This window comes from Passer montanus, unplaced genomic scaffold, assembly GCF_014805655.1.
Source record: "Passer montanus isolate IOZ18808 unplaced genomic scaffold, ASM1480565v1 scaffold12, whole genome shotgun sequence".
NCBI lineage: Eukaryota > Metazoa > Chordata > Aves > Passeriformes > Passeridae > Passer > Passer montanus.
This window is the reverse complement of record NW_024358722.1, coordinates 12,521,257-12,538,467: the sequence shown is the minus strand read 5'-3', so window position 1 is coordinate 12,538,467 and position 17,211 is coordinate 12,521,257. Positions and strand designations below refer to the sequence as shown.

The following is a 17,211-nucleotide window of genomic DNA, read 5'->3' as shown; positions in this document are numbered from 1 at the left end:
TTTGCAGTTACACAGAGGTGAAAATACAGATACATTGAGCTAATTGTGGAGCTGTTAAACCAAAAACATTGAACTGTTTTTTTGGTCGGGATGCTCTAAGCAAACTGTGGGCTCTGAGCAACGTGATCTAGTTGAAGATGTACCTGCTGATTGCAGGGGGCTTGGACTAGATCACCTTTAAAGGCCCACACTATTCCAACCCAGACTATTCTCTGATTCTTTGAAGTGTCTGCAGTTGTAGTTTTAGAATTATAAAACTCCAGCTACTTTGACTACAAGGTCAAAAATGCACGGAATTCATGATGCAAAATGTCATGATTGTCATCTGCCCACAGCTGGAATAAAGCAGGTGTAAGGAGTGTATTCTGCTGTTTAGTTTGATACGAATTTACTCATGTGCGTATCTCTGATCCAGTTTGAGTCACCAAGAGATCTGGAATTTTGTACCTTACATGTTTATGTTGACCAGTGGCTTAAGTCTTTCCTGTCATTACTTAAATGGTTTCATGGTGATCTTACAACAAACAACCAGGACAAACCCACAGACTCCTGAAACCCTGACTTTTCCTGTCTGAATTGCAATCACTTGATTCTGCACAGAGTGACCCAGAGAGGGTGCTCAAAATCCATTCTTTACCACTAGATTAAAAATATTGCATGGCTTGCAAGATATACTCAACACGTTAACGGGAACAGTGAATTTAAATGTTAAACTGCTTATTTGTGCACTGTGTGATGTAAATTCAGTTAGGCTTCCAATTACTGTTTGTACAGTTGGAGTTTGTTTAATGCTTGTAAATCACACAGATAAACCATTTTTCTCCTTAAAAGATGGCCATTGCTTCCTAAGACTTTCTTCACAGATTCAGAGTTCATAGGGAAATACATTTGTTATTTTTTCCCCTGGATGGTTCTCTGCCTACCCCCCCCCAAATCATTTATTTCAAAATAACTGGCCAACATCAAGTTATGCTCCAATCTCTATACTGCCGTAGCAGGGAGATTCAAGACATCCATTTAATCCATTTATTTCTATGTTGATAATTGTGCATGATATTTTTAGTTTGAGATCTAAAGTTTCTTTTTCTTGATAAGTTTGTCTCAAAAAAAATTGTCTGAGAATTCCGCAGTAACTACGTGTGTTTGTCACTTTCAGATTCCAATTTTCATATTCTGGAGGAACAATTTGATGATTTAGTAGTAGAGACAGCAACTAAGCGTAAACGGTGGTCTAGAAAGATCCTGGTGCATGCTATCCAGACCATGAAAGCAGAGCAAGAGATGTTGGTGAGTAACCTAAGACTTCCAGAAAACCTTTGCATTAAGAAATCAATCATCCAGTGTTGACCTTTAAGCTCCTCTCCATAGTTGCTATTGAGTCTTTAGCATAAATGAAATTGGTTTTTTAATGAACTGCTTCTGCAGTAACAAGGTTTAAACTTAGTAAGTTTACTGAGTAACCAAGCATAGCTACAAAGTGTTGTGGTTGTGTCTGAATTGTATCTGTAGCACAAAGAAACTGGAGCATATTGCTTTGTGGGAACTCAGCACATCACTCCGGGTGTCCAGAGCTACCCAGACAACCCTTGGGGGGCTCGGAAGTCCTGGAATGTTGCCAAAAGTGCCTGGTAGCTTGACTTTGACCCTTCTAAAGAAGTGACACCTGGGTATGAGGTGATGAGAGAATTTCAAGTCTGAATGGTGAGGGGATGATATTCACTGGGTGAAACATAGATTTTAATGCACTGTACAGGGGGGTTTGGAATCCTGTACATGGGGGTCAGGAGTCCCAAGATGGAGGGATTTGGGCGTGCCCTGTCCTTCTTCTTTCTTCTCCTTGGCATCCATGTTCAGGATGATGTTGGCACGTGTGGATTTGTTCATGGTGAAGTTGCACTTGCCAACAAGGGTGAAAAGTATTGGAAATAGAAGGTAAATATATTATACGTAGTTTTCACTATAAAAGACACAACCGCCCCATGGGCGGGGGAGACTGCTTTGGGCTGCCTTGCCAATCAGACCTCGGCTGGGCAGACAGAAAAACTTTGTAGATAAGAAATAATAAACACAACTGAAGACCGAAAACTCAAGAGTCCAGACTCCTTCTTCAAAGCGCGGCCTGCCCAGAACCACCTTTTCCCATGTTGGGGCAGACACAAGTAACAGCCGACCCCGACATTGCTTCATCCTTGTGACTTAAGATTTAGAAACCAGTAGGCACCTAGTTATCTTCCAAGTTCCTGAAGTCCTTGCTCAAGGGCTGGTTGAGATACTAAAAGTTGCACTACATACATACAGATAGTATCACATGCAGTGTATGACTTAAAAAAATGTCAGTGGCTTCCTAAGCACTTTTTTGGAGCTAGTAACTACATCAAGTAATGACTTTCAGTAAAGCATGGGTAAAAAGGCAGTGTGGGTTAATGAAGCAGCACAGTAAATTCCGTGTGATTTTTGACACACAGTGTAAAGTAATTACTGGCATTAAACAACCCAGTAGTGTCCTCAGCTGCTGGATTTCTTCCCTGAAGTTATGTTAGGCCTCTCTTTTGCTTACCTCCTGATTAATTAGGATTCCTTTGGTAAAAAACAAGAGGCTGAGGCAGAGTCAAACACTGGCACAAGCTGCCCAGTGAAACTGCAGTCTTCATCCTTGGGGAGATTCATGGAGTTGACTGGATGAGGTTCTGAGCAACCTGCCCTAGTTAGCCCAACTTTCAGGAGGGTGTTTAAAGGTCCTTTCCAACTTCAGCTATTCTATACTAAAGCAGACAGGGATTTTTTTAGAAGGTTGTGTAGGAGCCTGCATTGCATTTCTGAGGACTAAAATTGGCAAATGTTAGTTAACTCTCTAGATTAGCCAGGCAGAAATGGTTTACAGTAAGGAAAAGTGCATGGGTGCACTTTCATCTTACACCTGAGATATTTTCTGACATATATTACCTTTTGTGATCTCTCTGTTTTGTCAGCGTATTAAGTATGTAAAACAAACAAACAAAATCAACTTAAATAAAATATGTTATTGCATAACACCTAGATTTAACAAGACCTACCTGAGTGCCACAGTGGATTACCTATTTGGAATACCTCTCATGCTACTTTTTCTCTTGCTGATCTTTTCAAAGTTCACACTACCACAACTTGATGATTATTTTAATTAAAATTGTCTGCAAAAGTTTAGTTTATCCCTGTAAGAATATGTAGAAATATATGTAAGAAATATGGAAAGCTTAGTTTATCTCTGTAAATGGTCCTTTTTTTAATCTCTCAGCTATTTTGTAAAGGTACCAGTAGTTTCTTTGGTTTTGGTTGAGGATTTCTTGTGTTCTTTCATTACCATAGCTAATTGTGTGATGCTTCCTGAAGCAAAAAGAGCAGCCATGAAGACGTGATTTATCTGGAGAGAACCACTCATTTATTGTGGTGATTTCCTTGTAATTGCCAAAGCCAGAGATCGTCCTGTGGGTTTTCAGTCAATACGGTCTGTAGAGTTTGAGGTTAATGCAAGTCATGTTGGTTCTCCTGCTTGGAGCTGTTAGTGCAAACTTGCTAAGAAGTTATGTGAACTGTTGAAAAATTTCTCCCAAAAGTACAGCAAGGAATAATTAGCTTTCCCCTACTTGGTTTTGCTTGAAGAAGGTTGAGGGACAGCTCCTGAAGTGGAGAACACTAACTTGCAGATGATCTAACTTCTGTTCCCTCAGCCTTGCTTTGTTTCCTTCTTCCCTGTTAGCTGCTTCCAATTCCACCTTTAATGTAACTGAGTATGGGTTACATTCAGTTATTACTAGTTTACTTCATGTCTCAGTTAACTGATGTAAGATCACAAGACTTACAGTTTGTGGAACAGAATGTTCTTAGCTCTATCTAAGTAACTGTAGGGCTAGAGTGTAGTTGTTTAAGTACTTTTTTTTTTCTTAGCTTTTTGTCTTAATGTACCCATTGTTGGAGTTTGTGGTTCTGTGAAAGCATGCTGACTCTGTGAATGGCTCCTGAGAAGCCAGAGCAGCTCTTTTTCCTCAGTCATGCAGCAGGTGGCAATGCTTCTTCCAAAATGCCTGGATGTCAGTTCTCATGCTATAATAATCAAAATTCTGCAAACTAAAGCAGATTCTGGAGATGTGTTTACAGTGAGTGTAACTGTGTTAACCAGTATGCTATTTTCAGTAACTAAGTATCTATAATCTGTACCTCTAATACATTCTTGATCTAAATAATTCCACCACAATCTCCATTGTTCTGATTGCTATATGTATATTAGATATCTGTTAAACCAAGGGAGTATTTCACAATTTTGGTTTGTGTTTTTGTTTTGTTTTGTTTTGTTTAATAGAAGCTCTACCAGCCTGTGGTAAAACCAGCAGACGTAAGACCTCTGCAATCTCAAGGTAAAGATTTTGTGGAGAGGGTAACTGTATTGAGGAAACGCTGCCTCACTTACTGGCTAACTGTAAATGTTTGAAAAGTTTTCTTTCTTCAAGCTTATTTAAAATTGGCTGTTTATAAATTCTGAAAAGCTAGAAGTTTTTCATAAGTGAATGTATTGCTGCCTGAGTTTTACTGTATCCATTTCTCTCATTCTGAGTGCTGCCTGCAGTTAGGCACTGTACTTGAAGGCAAAAAGCTGGCAAAGGCCTCTGTGTGTGTGTGTTGGGGGGAAAAGTGGTCACACAGCTACCCCCAGAAGGCTTCCTTACTTCTTTCCTTCATCACTGGTGGAGGCCAGGTGGGGAACTGGGTGGATCACTGACATTGTACTTCATCTGTTCTTGTGTTCTTTTTACTAGTATACTAGAAATGCTTCAACCTCTCTTTCTAATCAGTCAGTTCCTTCAGGGAATTGAAAGCTGTTGTGTAGGACTCAGTGGTGGCAGTGCTGACTCTCCTAACTTGCCAAGTAGGACACAGATTTCATCCTGCCCGTGTCACTTGTGAGGGTTGATGAAGGAACAGAGCTGCAAACAGCATTGTAAGTTTGCTGCATGGTTTGGAAAGGTGCCTTGTACAGACTCCTTGGAACAAGGTGATAGATTTTGCAGTGGATGATTGGGATGTCCTCTTTTGAGGCTGGCTTTAATAAATGGGAAGTTTTGTGTTGCCTGTTGTTTTTGATTGAAAAATAACAGAATTCAGCAGTGCAGTTCTAATTTGAAAAGTGAGAACCCTCACTATGAATTATGGCACATGATGTAACAAGCAGTGGTGCTCAGAGTTTGAGGAGCTGAGCTGGATTTTTAAGTTCTCACCCTGCTGATCTGACTTCATTCTAAACATCATTTCCTCTTGTACAGGGAGACATGGTTTCCAGCAGTGCCAGCCTGGGCAGCAAAGCAGCCAGTAGGAGCAGTACAGTGGTCACTTTATGTCTGACTTCCTTTTGGTTTCTAGTGTCCAAATACAAGCTTTTCTTATGTCAGTCAACTACTTGCAAGTTAGTAGCAGCTTGCACTATGATATTGTGGTTTTGGGTTTGGTAGGGCAAAGTTGCAGCAAAGATACCGTGGAGTTTATGGAGCATTTTGGTATTATGTAGTCTTTGGGAAGTTTATGTATCCCAGTTTAGCAAGTACAGTGGCCAGAAACCAAAAATGTTTAGATTACTCAATACCTTTCATTTCCTTGTTTCATTTCCCTATGTTTTGGAAAGCCTTGAACACTGAGGAATATAATGCCATCTATGTCAACCTAAACTCTTGCAGGCACATTTCATTTAACTGTGTGTCAGTCTTTCTATACAATAATCCAAATAATTATATTTCTTCTTTCACTTAACTCCGTCCTTGCCATTTGATATGGTTACCAGCCTTCTCACCCCAATACTTTATTGTAAGAGTGCTTCATTGTACATATATCCGTCTTTTACAGAATGCCCTTCCATATTGCTCTGAGATGAGTTTAAAGAGGTTGCTTCTTGACTTCTAATTCTTCCAAACTGAATGATGGTGCATTTTAGTGTCCATGTTCATGTAGGGATCTTGTGTTCCTAAACCAGCTCTGACCAGTGCACTGGATGCATGGACAGTTCAACAAGCACCATCTCTTGGTGGTTACCATGTTTCAGCAAGGAATCACTGTAACCCTGAGCTAGAATGCAGTGACTGACTTCAAAATACCTTCAGCAGCACTAATAAGATTGACTTCAAAACAGAATACTGTGTTTAACCCTGACAGGGTTTAGGGTTGTGTGCACCACCTGACACTGTGTCCAACTGCAGGCAGTGGTGAAACCCTTCAGAAAACTAATAATAGTGGAGATGAGGCTCCTTACTTCTCAGAAGCATGCTAGTCTCCTCATTTTAAGTTTTGTGGATGGAGAACATGCAAAACACTTTCATAATAGGCTAGAGTTTAACTCTTGAATATAGAATTAAAGTATTAGTGATCTTATAATATTGCTGTTACAGTCAAATATATGCTGGTGTTCTGCACCTGCTGCCTGCTTCAGTGTTGCTGAAAGCTGGGGGGTTTTTTCTTGTCTTATTAGCACAGCAGAATTAATGCAGTTTGTGTTATTTATGCTTGGTTCTTTTTGGTGTTGATGCTTGATAAGTTAAGCCAGAAGAAAAAAAAGCAGCTTTTATTGTAAAAGCCAACTTGTCAGAGACATAGAAAGATTTATTTGCCCTCCTTAAAATGGGTTTTCTAAATCTCATGTTCCCCACAGTGGTGTCTATTCTTTGTTTCTGTGTGGGTTTTATCAAATGTAATGTGAGCTTAAAAGTTTTGAAAACAAATCTTTCTGTGTAATTATTTCTTTACAACTGTTCTCTTATTTCAAATACTGGCTTTGTGTTTTTTAGGTAAGAGCTTTGGGGCTTTCTGTAGTTGGGACTGCTAGCCTCTACTGCAGTTTGAGTGATAAAGAGTATTACTAGTGAGATCCACCATGCCAGCTGTCATCCTCAGTGTTAGAGTGAAGGGGATGTGCTGCAGGTTTAGGTTTTATACAGGGACTTTACTGGCTTTCTGTCCATTTTCTGATAGTGAGTAGTGGGGGAAAGAGTTGTGTTTCAGAAGTTGATTTGTGCTGTGTTTGTCTGTAGATGCTTACATCGCAGAGCTGAAACAGGTGACAGAAGCAGCATCCAAACAGATCAGCAAAGCAATGCAGGTGAGACCTCCGTGTGCTCCAAGAGAAATACGTTTCTATCTTCTTGATCTGGTAATATGTCACAAAACACGAGTTCTAACTCATCTTCCTTATAGTTTGGTAGAAAAAAGCCTGGTGTGTGTACTTAGGAAGCAGGTAAAGCATTGTGTTTGTAAAACATTTCCCCTCATGTGGTAGTAAGGGAGATAACCCAGGAAATACTTCTGCTGAGATTTTGGAACCTGCAGTGCTGGAAAAACAGAACATCTTTTGAAGACTTGTATGACTTCATCTGGAGTATGACATTTGTTACTTCAGTACCTGCTTAGGCATCAGCTCTGGTGTTCCTCTGATACTGCCTGGGCTTAGAGATGTCGTGAGAGAACACTTCAACTTGCTGCACTCTTTGCATGGTTTCTGAGTGCAGACCCCTCACTATTGGGGTGGTAGCTCTGCGTTCACAACCCCCACCCACCATCCTGGGCATCATCTGTGCAGAGACTGAAGCTTTTGTACCTGTCAGAATCTCATTAGCATATTGCATGCCTTATAACCATTGTTTTTCCCATGTAACTTGAGATACTTGGGTTTGTTTTTGCAGTCTATTCTGGCATTCACAGAAAAAGCAGAAGGTTTTTCCCAAGCATTGAGTTTGCAACCAGCCTTGGAACTCTGCAAGCTGCAGGAAGAAGTCTTTTCTGGTTTCAAGGTGAAGGAGGAAAACAGTGTCCAAAATTCAGTACCACCAGGAGAAGTCACACCAACAGGAACTGTTTCCAGTAAAAATCCTTGTGTTTTGCTAAAAAGAAGAAGAGCTGCAGATTCCCCCAAGAGAAGGCGCTACCCACTGCGGCGGAGGAAGATCACTCTCAGTGCATGAATTTCTCGTTTTGTGTTTTCACATTGGAATCTCAGTTGTACTTTTGTTCCATCTGTTCCATCTTTTTTCTTAGAACTCATCTCCCCTCAGTGCTATACATGGGAGCTTCTTTAATTAGTCTTTGACCTCTTAAATATTTCTGCTTTTGCTGGCATGCTGATGGTATATGGTACGTGTACCAGTAGCATCCCATACCCAGCAAGTGTATTTTCCATTTAACTCATTTTTTGCTCTTATATTGCAGTTTTTAGCTTGAGTCCTTGTGCTTCTCAGAGTTCTTGTGCATGCTTTATGTATGTGGGCAGTCTTTTAGGAAACTACTAACTGCTCATTTACATTCAGCATGTCTCTAAAGAGTTGGAGAATGTCTAGTTCTCCTAATGCACCTTCATTAATTACTAAGGCATGTGGCTTTTATGTTAATGAATTAATTGACGCTGCAGCAAGATGCAATCACCTAATGTGATGCGATGTTGGAGTTTTAAGCACGTGATATTAGTCCTTGCTATTCTACCTTTCCTGAATGTAGGTCATCTAGGCTTATTTATAGTCATGTTTGTCAAAACATGGATTTTTAATAATTGTATATATTTACTTGCAGTGTGCTCTTCTGAACAGGAATTTAACCATCTTAGGGTCTGATATATCATTTCATGTAATCCCATTATGCAGCCTGGTGTTTTCCTGAGCAATATTTCTACCCAAGAAAGGATGTTGACTTGGGTTATGTTGCATTAGTTGTTTGACTAAACTTAGAGATCAGTAGAGGCTACCAGTAAATGGTATTTACCTGAGCTATCTTAATTTTGTACTCATTAGTACCTAGAAGATTGCAAATTAGTACTAAATTGAGCATTGTGCCTTAACCATTTATAATTTTTTCTAGTTTATGGTTGCATGTGCCTGCAGTAAATACTCCTGTCTAGTATGTAACATATTTGTAACACAGTAAATGGAGGGAGGGTTTTAGAAGCTTTATTAATTACATATTTGGTGCTAAGAAGACAGGCCTGACCTAATGTCTAAGAGACTGAGAATTCTCAAGAAAACAGATTTTAGCATCATACTGAGACTTTGTATATATGATCATATGTAAATATTTTTCCTGACCTTGTATACAAATGTGTGTTTTTATATGAAGTAAATTAAATCAATTAAGGAAGATCAAAGCTTCAGATAATATTGTCAGTTCTAATTCTGGAATAGATGGTGGCTGAGCAGTGAGCATACTTCGGAGGACATCTGTGTTAAATTCTGGCTTGAGTAACTGAAGTAGTTCCATGTACTGCCTTTGAACTCACAAGTGTTATTAATCTCGGGCTGTAAAGCTTCTCGTGTGAGAGAGGACAGGATGTGAGAGGGACTGGGGCTGCAGGGCTGTGGAACGTGTGGCTCAGACAGCTTCTCACACAGCCACTTGCTATTTTGAGTGCCCGTGCTGTGTGCGGCGTTGGAAATCCCTGCTTTGGCTTTCTTCATACAGATCCTGGGTGTTGCTAGGCTAAGGTGAGCACTGCAAGATTTTGCATGACAACTGTTACAGTATTTGGCCATTTTCTCTGTTAATAGGAGGATTCTCTGCTCTTGTCTGCAACTGATAGGCAAGTACAGAAAATAACTAGGAATAGGTATATACCTCTTCGGGAAAGTTCTGTCAGAAATAGCTGGGATAAGACAAATGCCATAAGAAGTAAAAAGGGAAAGCACTTAAACTGTGGTTTAAGACTTAATAAATAAATTCATAGATTCACACTACAGTGCATGTTTCTAGTTAGAGACTGAGGGATAGTTGGCCTGCACAGGATTTCAAGGAAGTGGGAATGAATGCCCTGAGTTAGAGCAGTCAATCTTTGTTCCATAGCCCATGTTGCAATTGCAACTGGGTGGAAGAAGAAAAATGCATCTGGAAATGCTGGCCAAATGGCCTAAAGAAAAAGATAAAGCAATCAGGGTTCCAAGTGCAGTGTATAAAGTAGGAATTTAAAAATCTGATGGCCAAGCAGTGCTGGAAAGAGAGCCTCCCTTGAACTGAAAGTTCTATGACGAACTAAACCCAACATGAATGTTCAGCAGTTTTTCCAGTGGTTATTAAAAAATTCTACAGCCAGTGATACCTGCAACTAGCTGTTCTTCCCATTGGCAGAAATACATAAAACACTTCGTTTTTCACCCACTCCAGTAGCCTTTTGTCCTTCAGTTAACTTTTCATAGGAATTGGCAGTGTTGTGCAAGACATGTCTAATCAGGCTTCTACTGAAATGTCACAACAGCCAAGCTTCTTATTTTTAACCTGGGACGAATTGGTATTGCATCAAGAAATGTCTGGTAGTTTTTCTTTATATAGCCTTTGAATTTTGTAAGACAGCTCAATGGTGATGAATGCTTGGGTTCATTTGCAAACTGAGTTTGAATTTCTTGGCTTTCAGGGGTGAGACAGAACATCTTGCTGTTTGTTGGTGTGTCCTGTCTGCAATGTGCTTTTTGCTCGTGAGGCTGGGCCATCCTCAGCCAAGAAAAACTTGCAAATTGGAGCAGCATTCCACGCCTGCTTTTGCTGTGTATACTTTCTGAACAAAGGGGATTATGAACTCTAGAGGTCCTCTTCACATGGACCCTGACATCTGTTTGGAAGCCTGGGCGCTCTGAGACCCAGTTCTGACACGTGCCATTCTCCAGAAGAGCCGTGCTGTGCTAAGCTGTGATCAGAGACTAGTCTACATGTGTGTAGGCTGCTTCATGCAGACAAATATCACTGATAAACTGCCATTATAAAATGTAAGCTCAGCTGACTAGGCTGCTTTCTGGGCTGGTTTTCTCTCCTGCACAGAAACGCTCTGCCTTTACTGCTGCACTACCTGGAATTACTGTGTAGGCATTTCTGCAGATGTACCAGAGATAGCTTTAATACTCAGTAGAAACATGTTCCCACAAGCAAATTTTGATTTGTCATTTCCTTTGTCATTTGTTCTGAACAGACTATTCAGGCTCAAGGGGACTGTCCCCTGGCTTGTCCCATGCTTGTGTTAGCCTGGAAACCTTATTCTGCAGCTGCTGGGAATTATTCAGTGAAGTGGATATTTATTCAGGACTAATAAATTCTTGGTGAGCTGCTCATGATTTGATGCTGACACGTAGCTGGTGCAGGTGCCACTTGCAGCAGCATTGTTCCTGGAGCGTGGAGTTCAAAGTCCCTCTGTGGAAGGGGACTTTCTTTCCCACAGATCACTCCAGCGGACTGTTGAGGTGTTTTATCCACATGGTTCATGGCCAGAGAATGTACCTGGTCCCTGAGCCTGTGAAAATACTGGCTTCTAGTCCTATTTCAACTGAACTTAAGCTACAAAGGCAGCAAGATCCCAGAGCTCTCTTTTTAAGCAACTGTTCCAACTAAGTCTCCGTTCCTGCCCTGGTGTACTGCATGAGGTGTAGTTAATGCAAGATTAGGCTCTTTCAAAGGAGCAGTTGAGAGCAATTCACCCTCTAATAGCTGTCTGCCTGGTGGCCTGGGCTGCTTTCCAGGAGGTGCTGGTTTGGACTCCCTCCTCTGGAGAACAGCTCTGAACCCACACCTTACTGCTGCCTCCATGAGCCGCCCTTGGTGAGCATCCTGCTCTTGGCACATTAGATGGCAAAGGGAGAAAGAAGCAAGGCTGCTTTTGAAGAAAGCAGGGGATGCTCTGTGAGATGCTTGGGAGACCCAGCACAGTCTGGGGCTGCACATTAGGTCAGGGTATATTGGCAAGAGTGTGCTTCCCAGCTGTGGTCACCAGCCACCTTCCCATGGCTGATAGGGTGGGAAGACTCAGAGGGACTCAGTCCTCCAGGGTTGGAGAAGCTCTTTGAAAAGTGCAAAAGCAAATAAATGCATGGATAGCCTGTAGGGTTGAGACACAAGCTGCTTTGAGGTGGAACAGCTGGGAAGAAGCACTTCAAACCAAGGAAGTCATGCTCAAGTCTTTTAGTCACAGTCCCAGAGCCTACCAGGAAACATGTGGCAGAGCACAGGCGTTGGTTTGACTCTTGGACTCCAGGGAACATGGTTCCCTCACCTTTAGCATGAACTGTTAGCCAGATCTTCCTGGAAGGATAGTCTATATTTACTCAGTTTGCCAGCTCTTTAACTTCATCTAACCTGGATGACTCAAGCTGCTGAGGAAACCAGAAAAATAGGGAAGTATCTGATTTCTTGAGATCTCTGGGGCTTTATGACCGACTGCCCTGCAGTTTGGAGGCACATACCCTCCTCACATGGTCGTGTGTTCACCTTTGTGAGTCGAGCACAGCCAGGAGGGTACAAATCCTTTTGCAAGAAGAGCAAGGACGTTGAAGTAGCTGTCAGTGCAAACACCCCCTTTCAGAGCATAAGGCCAAGGTAACTGTGGAATTAAAATGCAGGAAGGTGTTCCAAGAGGTAAAAGAAACAGTGTTCTGTTAAGATACTCTTCACAGAATAGTAGAAGAGAAAGATTTTTGTCTGCAGCAACTATATTTCCAGCAGTCTTTGTCTGGCTTTGCCTTTACAAGAAGTCTGTCGCATTTCCTTATTATTTAAAGGAACAGGGTGAGTAGCGAAAGTGAAAATCGCTTTATCCCAGCACGGATGCCGTGTCCTCACACCCACGATCCCGGGCTGAGCTGGCTGTCCCCCATGCGGAGCTGCCGCCGCTCCAGAGAGCCGATGTCAGAGGAGCGCGGCGTGCAGGAGCGGCCGGAGGTGAGCGGCGGGAGACACACGGGGGCGAGGCCGGCTCCCGGGGGCAGCCTGGAGAGGAGAGAAACTGCGGGGAGTTTATTTCTGCAGGCGAAAGAGCGACTCGGGCCTCCCGGAGGGGCGTCGAACCCATCCGGCGCCCGGGGCTGGGGCTCTCCGGGGGGATTTTCAGGCAGCTCCTGCCCGGCAGCGCCGTGACCCGGACTTTCCCCGGCTCCCGGCGGCTGACGAGAGCCGGCGGTCCCGGGGGGCGGTCCCCGCGGGATGGGGCGGCCGGGTGGTCCCGGGTTCCCGGTGCAGGCGGGCGCCATGTGACGGCTATGTGGGCGGCGGCTCCGCCCGGGCCGCTCCGGCACCTGGCTGCGGCACCCCCGGCCCGGGGCGGCGCGTCCCGGCCCCGGCCCGCCGGCGGCCAGCGCGCTGTCCCGGGGCGCGGCGGCCGAGGGCGGCCAGCAGGTAGGGACCGGGCGGCGGGCCGGAGAGCGGGCACATGGGGCTGAGTCACGCCGGGCAGCGCCGCGCCGGGGATACCCGCTGCCCCTGGGTTTCGGCCCTTCTTTTCCCGGGAGGCGGCCGCCGTGCTGGCTCTTCCCAGGTGGGAGCGCGGGCGAGCCGCCGGCGCCGGCCGGAGAGCGCCGGGGCACGGCGCGGGCAGCGGCTTTTCCCGAGGCGCGGGCAGCCGGGAGGGGAGCAGGGCTTTCCTCCACGCTGCTCGCACCTCCGCCCCGTCGGCCGCGCTGCAGCGAGGCAGGTGTCAAGTGCTGCCCGCCGGGCAGAGCGGGAGCGCCGGTCCCCGCTCGGGTACCCAGCTTCCCCCATCGGTAGCGGTGCCCCTGCTGAGCACTGCATCCCCCGGGCAGCCTGCCGGCTTCCACCCCTCCGCTTCGGGTCCGCCTGTGCAGTGGGGGAGAGGGATGCGCTGCTCTTTGCAGAGATCTTGCGCTCTCTGGGAGACCGAGGATCAGCGCTGTAAAACTGGAAGTGTTCGTTCTCAGAAAGTTACACACCCGACTTCGGTCATCTTCTATGTGCACCTTGCAAACTAGCAAAGTGTTTCTGGCTGATGTCTTCCAGAGTCGTGAAGAAGATGACAGGAAAGTAAGGAGGAGAGAAAAAAATCGAGTTGCTGCCCAGAGGAGCCGGAAGAAGCAAACTCAGAAAGCAGATAAACTTCACGAGGTGAATGGGTACTTGGTGCTTTGCAGGCATGGCTTGGGTACCAAGCACGGGACTTTACAATAAACAGGAATTCTTAAGCAGGCATGGGCCTATCTTCACATAATCCTGCTCAGAGAGCTGTGGATGTGAGGCACAGAGGGTGTGCTGTGGGATGCCTGGCTGGGAACTCCCAGACACTGATGCTGCTCTTGGACAGTGCAGCTCTGCCTTCAGTGACACTGCTAGGAAGAGAGAGACATGGTCCTGCCCATGCCTCATCCTCCCCCTTTTGCTCTTCCTGTGACCACCCAAAGAATGGGATCACAGGGCTCCTTTGGGCTCAACCAGAACCATTTTCTTCTGTATTAGTGTTAAGCTTGTCACGTTTGCTGTGACAGTGGATGAATTCTTGCTGTCTTACAAGGTAGAAGGTGATGGAAGGAGAGGGGGCCATGCACTGGCAATGCTGGCTTAAATCAGTTCTAGAGCTGTGGTGTCAGCATTGCCACTCAGCAATGGGGTTCCCAGACATACCCAGCTGAAAAGGTTTCTTAGGAACTTGGGAACCTGCAAGTGTGAGAGCTCGGCCTGGCTAGCTGTTACCCTTGTATGCTTTGAAAAGTAACAGTTTTGAAAATCTTCCAGAAGCTCTTAATATCACAATGTGGTGTGCTTTTCTTGTGTCCCCAGTGCAAATACTGGAGGACAGGGATCCCTTTTCTCTGGTTTTGGATGTTGCCTCACACTACAGTGCTCCTGTAGCCAGGAGTCAGCTTTTGGGGTAAGTGACAGTTTTGCAGCACACTGCCACTGTGGCTGAGTCAGTTGCTCAGCTCTGAAGGTTCATCACAGGCTTTTTTCTTTCTCACTGTGGAAGGATCTGCCAGCAGTTAGCAGAGACTAAGAGGGACAATGTGGGGAGTTTTGGGCTTGGTTTTTCCCAGATCTCCTCTGAGTCAGCGCCTGAGAAAGCCAGGTGCAGGGTAGTTCTGAAAACGGGTAACCTCTGGCTTTTGTGGAATAATTTTTGGGCCCTGTGGCATCCTGCAGCCTCTCTGATGTTCCTCTTGAACTTGAGGATATTCCTCGTGCTGGGGATTTTCATTTTGAGGCACACAGGTTTTGCCAGCTCTAGGCAGATCTGGTTGAATAGACATTCGTTCTTAGCAAGAACAATGTGACAGTTTCACCTCTGAAAATGAAACAGAGCAATGGGACAACAACATTTATTCCAAAACCCAGGACCACGGGGTTTGGGGCAACAAGAGATGAGCAGAATGACAGTGGGGGTCGGGCAACTTGGCTGGAGTTTGGTTCCAATGCTGTGTTAGGAGGACTGTGCCTGTTTTACTCTGTGAGAGGTGGCTCAAGGGTGTGAGGGAGGACAAGGAGCCCAAAGTTCTGCAGCAAAGGGGAGCAGAGGCAGTGCCAGGCTGCCCAGAAGAACACTGCATGAGGAGCTCTCCCTGCTGCCTTTTAAGGCACGTGCAGGCTTTGAAGTTTGCTCTGAAGCTTTCCCAGGGAGGTGAGACAGACTGGGTGAATGTTGAGCCTTGGGCCAGCAGCAAGACATCCATCTGCAGGTTTTCAGTGGCCTGGCTCTGAACCTCTAGCTCTCTGCTCTTCAGGGTGGGAAGGCTTAGAAGCAGGGACACTTGAGACACACAGTTATCAAAAAATGTGATGCAGGAGTCTTGCATCCGTCACATGGATGCTGCAGAGCAACTCAAAATTCCTCTGCAGTTAACAGCAGCTTATTTATTGCCAGAGAAGCTTTAGCTTAAAAGTAGACAGGTCAGAGATAACCAAAGGCAGTGGTCTGGCCTTCTGGTGACAAAATGAGTCTGGCCCTCAGGCTGGCATGATGCTTCCCTCCTCCTGAGTTCTCGGGCTTCTGAGTAGGTGGCTACAAGCTCTGTCTGCCAGGGTTGGAGGAAAGCACTGGACATGCTGTGCTAGCCTGGATAAATGGCTTTTCCTGGCACTGCCCTGGGGCAGGGGCTGCCTTTCTCTCACCAGCAGCTCCAGGCACCGGGTTTTCCCAGCACTTCTCAGCACTCAGTGCTTTCATTTTCTCTGATCTCACCGTGCAGAGTCCATTTTGGCCCTTCCCATCAGAGGCAGCCCAGAGTGGAAGAGGCCACCATGGGGACGCAACCCTCCATGCCTGCAGCCCTGGGCTCCTGGGAGACTCTGAGGGCAAGTAGCACCTCCTGGTCTTCAGGGCCGTGAAAGGAATTGCAGTGTGATCAGGGCACAGGTGGTAAAGCACTTGCCCTGTTCCAGCACCCAGGCTGGGTCTGCCTTTCCTCAGCACTTTGTAAGTTGTAGTAAGAAACCACACTGTTTTTCTACTGTTATGTGAATGCACTCAAGGTGGAAGCACTGAAAGGAATGTTTTGACTGTAAGTTGTTGGTTTTTTTCTTTCCCCTCCTTCCAGGAATATGAGTCTCTTGAGCAAGAAAATACCTCCCTGAAAAGAGAAATCGGAAAGCTAACAGATGAAATGAAACACTTGAGTGAAGTGTTGAAGGATCATGAAAAGATCTGTCCACTATTGCACTGCACCATGAACTTTGTGACCATACCAAGGCCTGATGCACTTGCCAGCTGCCTACCAAGATGAGTGCTCTCCTCAATCACCTCTCAATGTGATGTGGGAAAGTGCCATTAACAGGAGGTTTCAAGAACTGCCTAGTGTGCAGTTCTTACATTGAATAGGGCTGGACTCAACCACACAGCTTTACTCCACATTGAATTGTTACAGTCTTCTAAATCTCAGGAAAACACCAGTATGGAAAAAAAGACAGTTTGAACAGCAGCTTTTTACTTGATAGACTCTTCAAGCCAAGGTTTTGCCTTTGGAAATGTCAAAGTGCCGTGCAGCCCACTATGGAATGATGGAGTGTAGACAGGGAAAAGTACCGACCTCAGACTGGGATGCCTTTCTCCCACACATCCACTGCCAGTAACCCTTTGTCACTTGTCACCCATGCATGTCATGATCTGGCTGCTGGGTTTTGTCTCTCTGAACAGGTTTGGTTAATAAAAGTGATGTCTCATCTCCATAATGTTCTCCACCTTCTTCAATAATCTTTATAGCATCTCTGCTTTTCATTTGCTGGTCGATGCCAAAGTCTAATGCTAGTCTTCCTGTTAGTTGTTCTATTATTTACTTATCTCCTTTTCAGTGATTCCTCTTTTGAGGTGTGTGTAACAAAAGAGTTTTCTTAGTCTTTAATATTCCAAATCATCAATCCTGCTGGCATTAGTCCTTGGAGTGTTTTATATCCTAAAATACAGCTTGATCATTTTCTGATGATGATTGTCTGCTCTGTGTGGAAGAAAAGCAAACAGAGTTTGATGGTTTT

The 17,211-nt window shown here is 44.8% G+C and overlaps 2 protein-coding genes across 2 annotated transcripts; both read left to right on the top strand.

Moving 5' to 3' along the window:
- Nucleotides 1-4,834: 4,834 nt before the first annotated feature.
- On the top strand, nucleotides 4,835-9,139 carry NSL1 (NSL1 component of MIS12 kinetochore complex). The gene is made up of 3 exons (XM_039697772.1): nucleotides 4,835-4,969; nucleotides 7,044-7,111; nucleotides 7,692-9,139. The coding sequence occupies exons 1-3, from the start codon at nucleotides 4,942-4,944 to the stop codon at nucleotides 7,968-7,970; spliced, it is 375 nt and encodes a 124-aa protein (XP_039553706.1). The 5' UTR covers nucleotides 4,835-4,941; the 3' UTR covers nucleotides 7,971-9,139.
- A 3,399-nt stretch (nucleotides 9,140-12,538) lies between these two features.
- Nucleotides 12,539-16,908, top strand: BATF3 (basic leucine zipper ATF-like transcription factor 3). Its single transcript, XM_039697771.1, has 3 exons — nucleotides 12,539-12,684; nucleotides 13,756-13,860; nucleotides 16,281-16,908. The coding sequence occupies exons 1-3, from the start codon at nucleotides 12,571-12,573 to the stop codon at nucleotides 16,464-16,466; spliced, it is 405 nt and encodes a 134-aa protein (XP_039553705.1). The 5' UTR covers nucleotides 12,539-12,570; the 3' UTR covers nucleotides 16,467-16,908.
- Nucleotides 16,909-17,211: the final 303 nt, after the last annotated feature.

Excerpts from the sequence above, each read along its gene's own strand:
- NSL1 (XM_039697772.1), top strand. The coding sequence starts at position 4,942 with ATGAAGGAACAGAGCTGCAAACAGCATT. Across the intron at positions 4,970-7,043 it reads ACAGAGCTGCAAACAGCATT|ATGCTTACATCGCAGAGCTG; the intron begins GTAAGTTTGCTG and ends GTTTGTCTGTAG. Across the intron at positions 7,112-7,691 it reads AGATCAGCAAAGCAATGCAG|TCTATTCTGGCATTCACAGA; the intron begins GTGAGACCTCCG and ends TTGTTTTTGCAG.
- BATF3 (XM_039697771.1), top strand. The coding sequence starts at position 12,571 with ATGCCGTGTCCTCACACCCACGATCCCGGGCTGAGCTGGCTGTCCCCC. Across the intron at positions 12,685-13,755 it reads GCGTGCAGGAGCGGCCGGAG|AGTCGTGAAGAAGATGACAG; the intron begins GTGAGCGGCGGG and ends GATGTCTTCCAG. Across the intron at positions 13,861-16,280 it reads AAGCAGATAAACTTCACGAG|GAATATGAGTCTCTTGAGCA; the intron begins GTGAATGGGTAC and ends CCCTCCTTCCAG.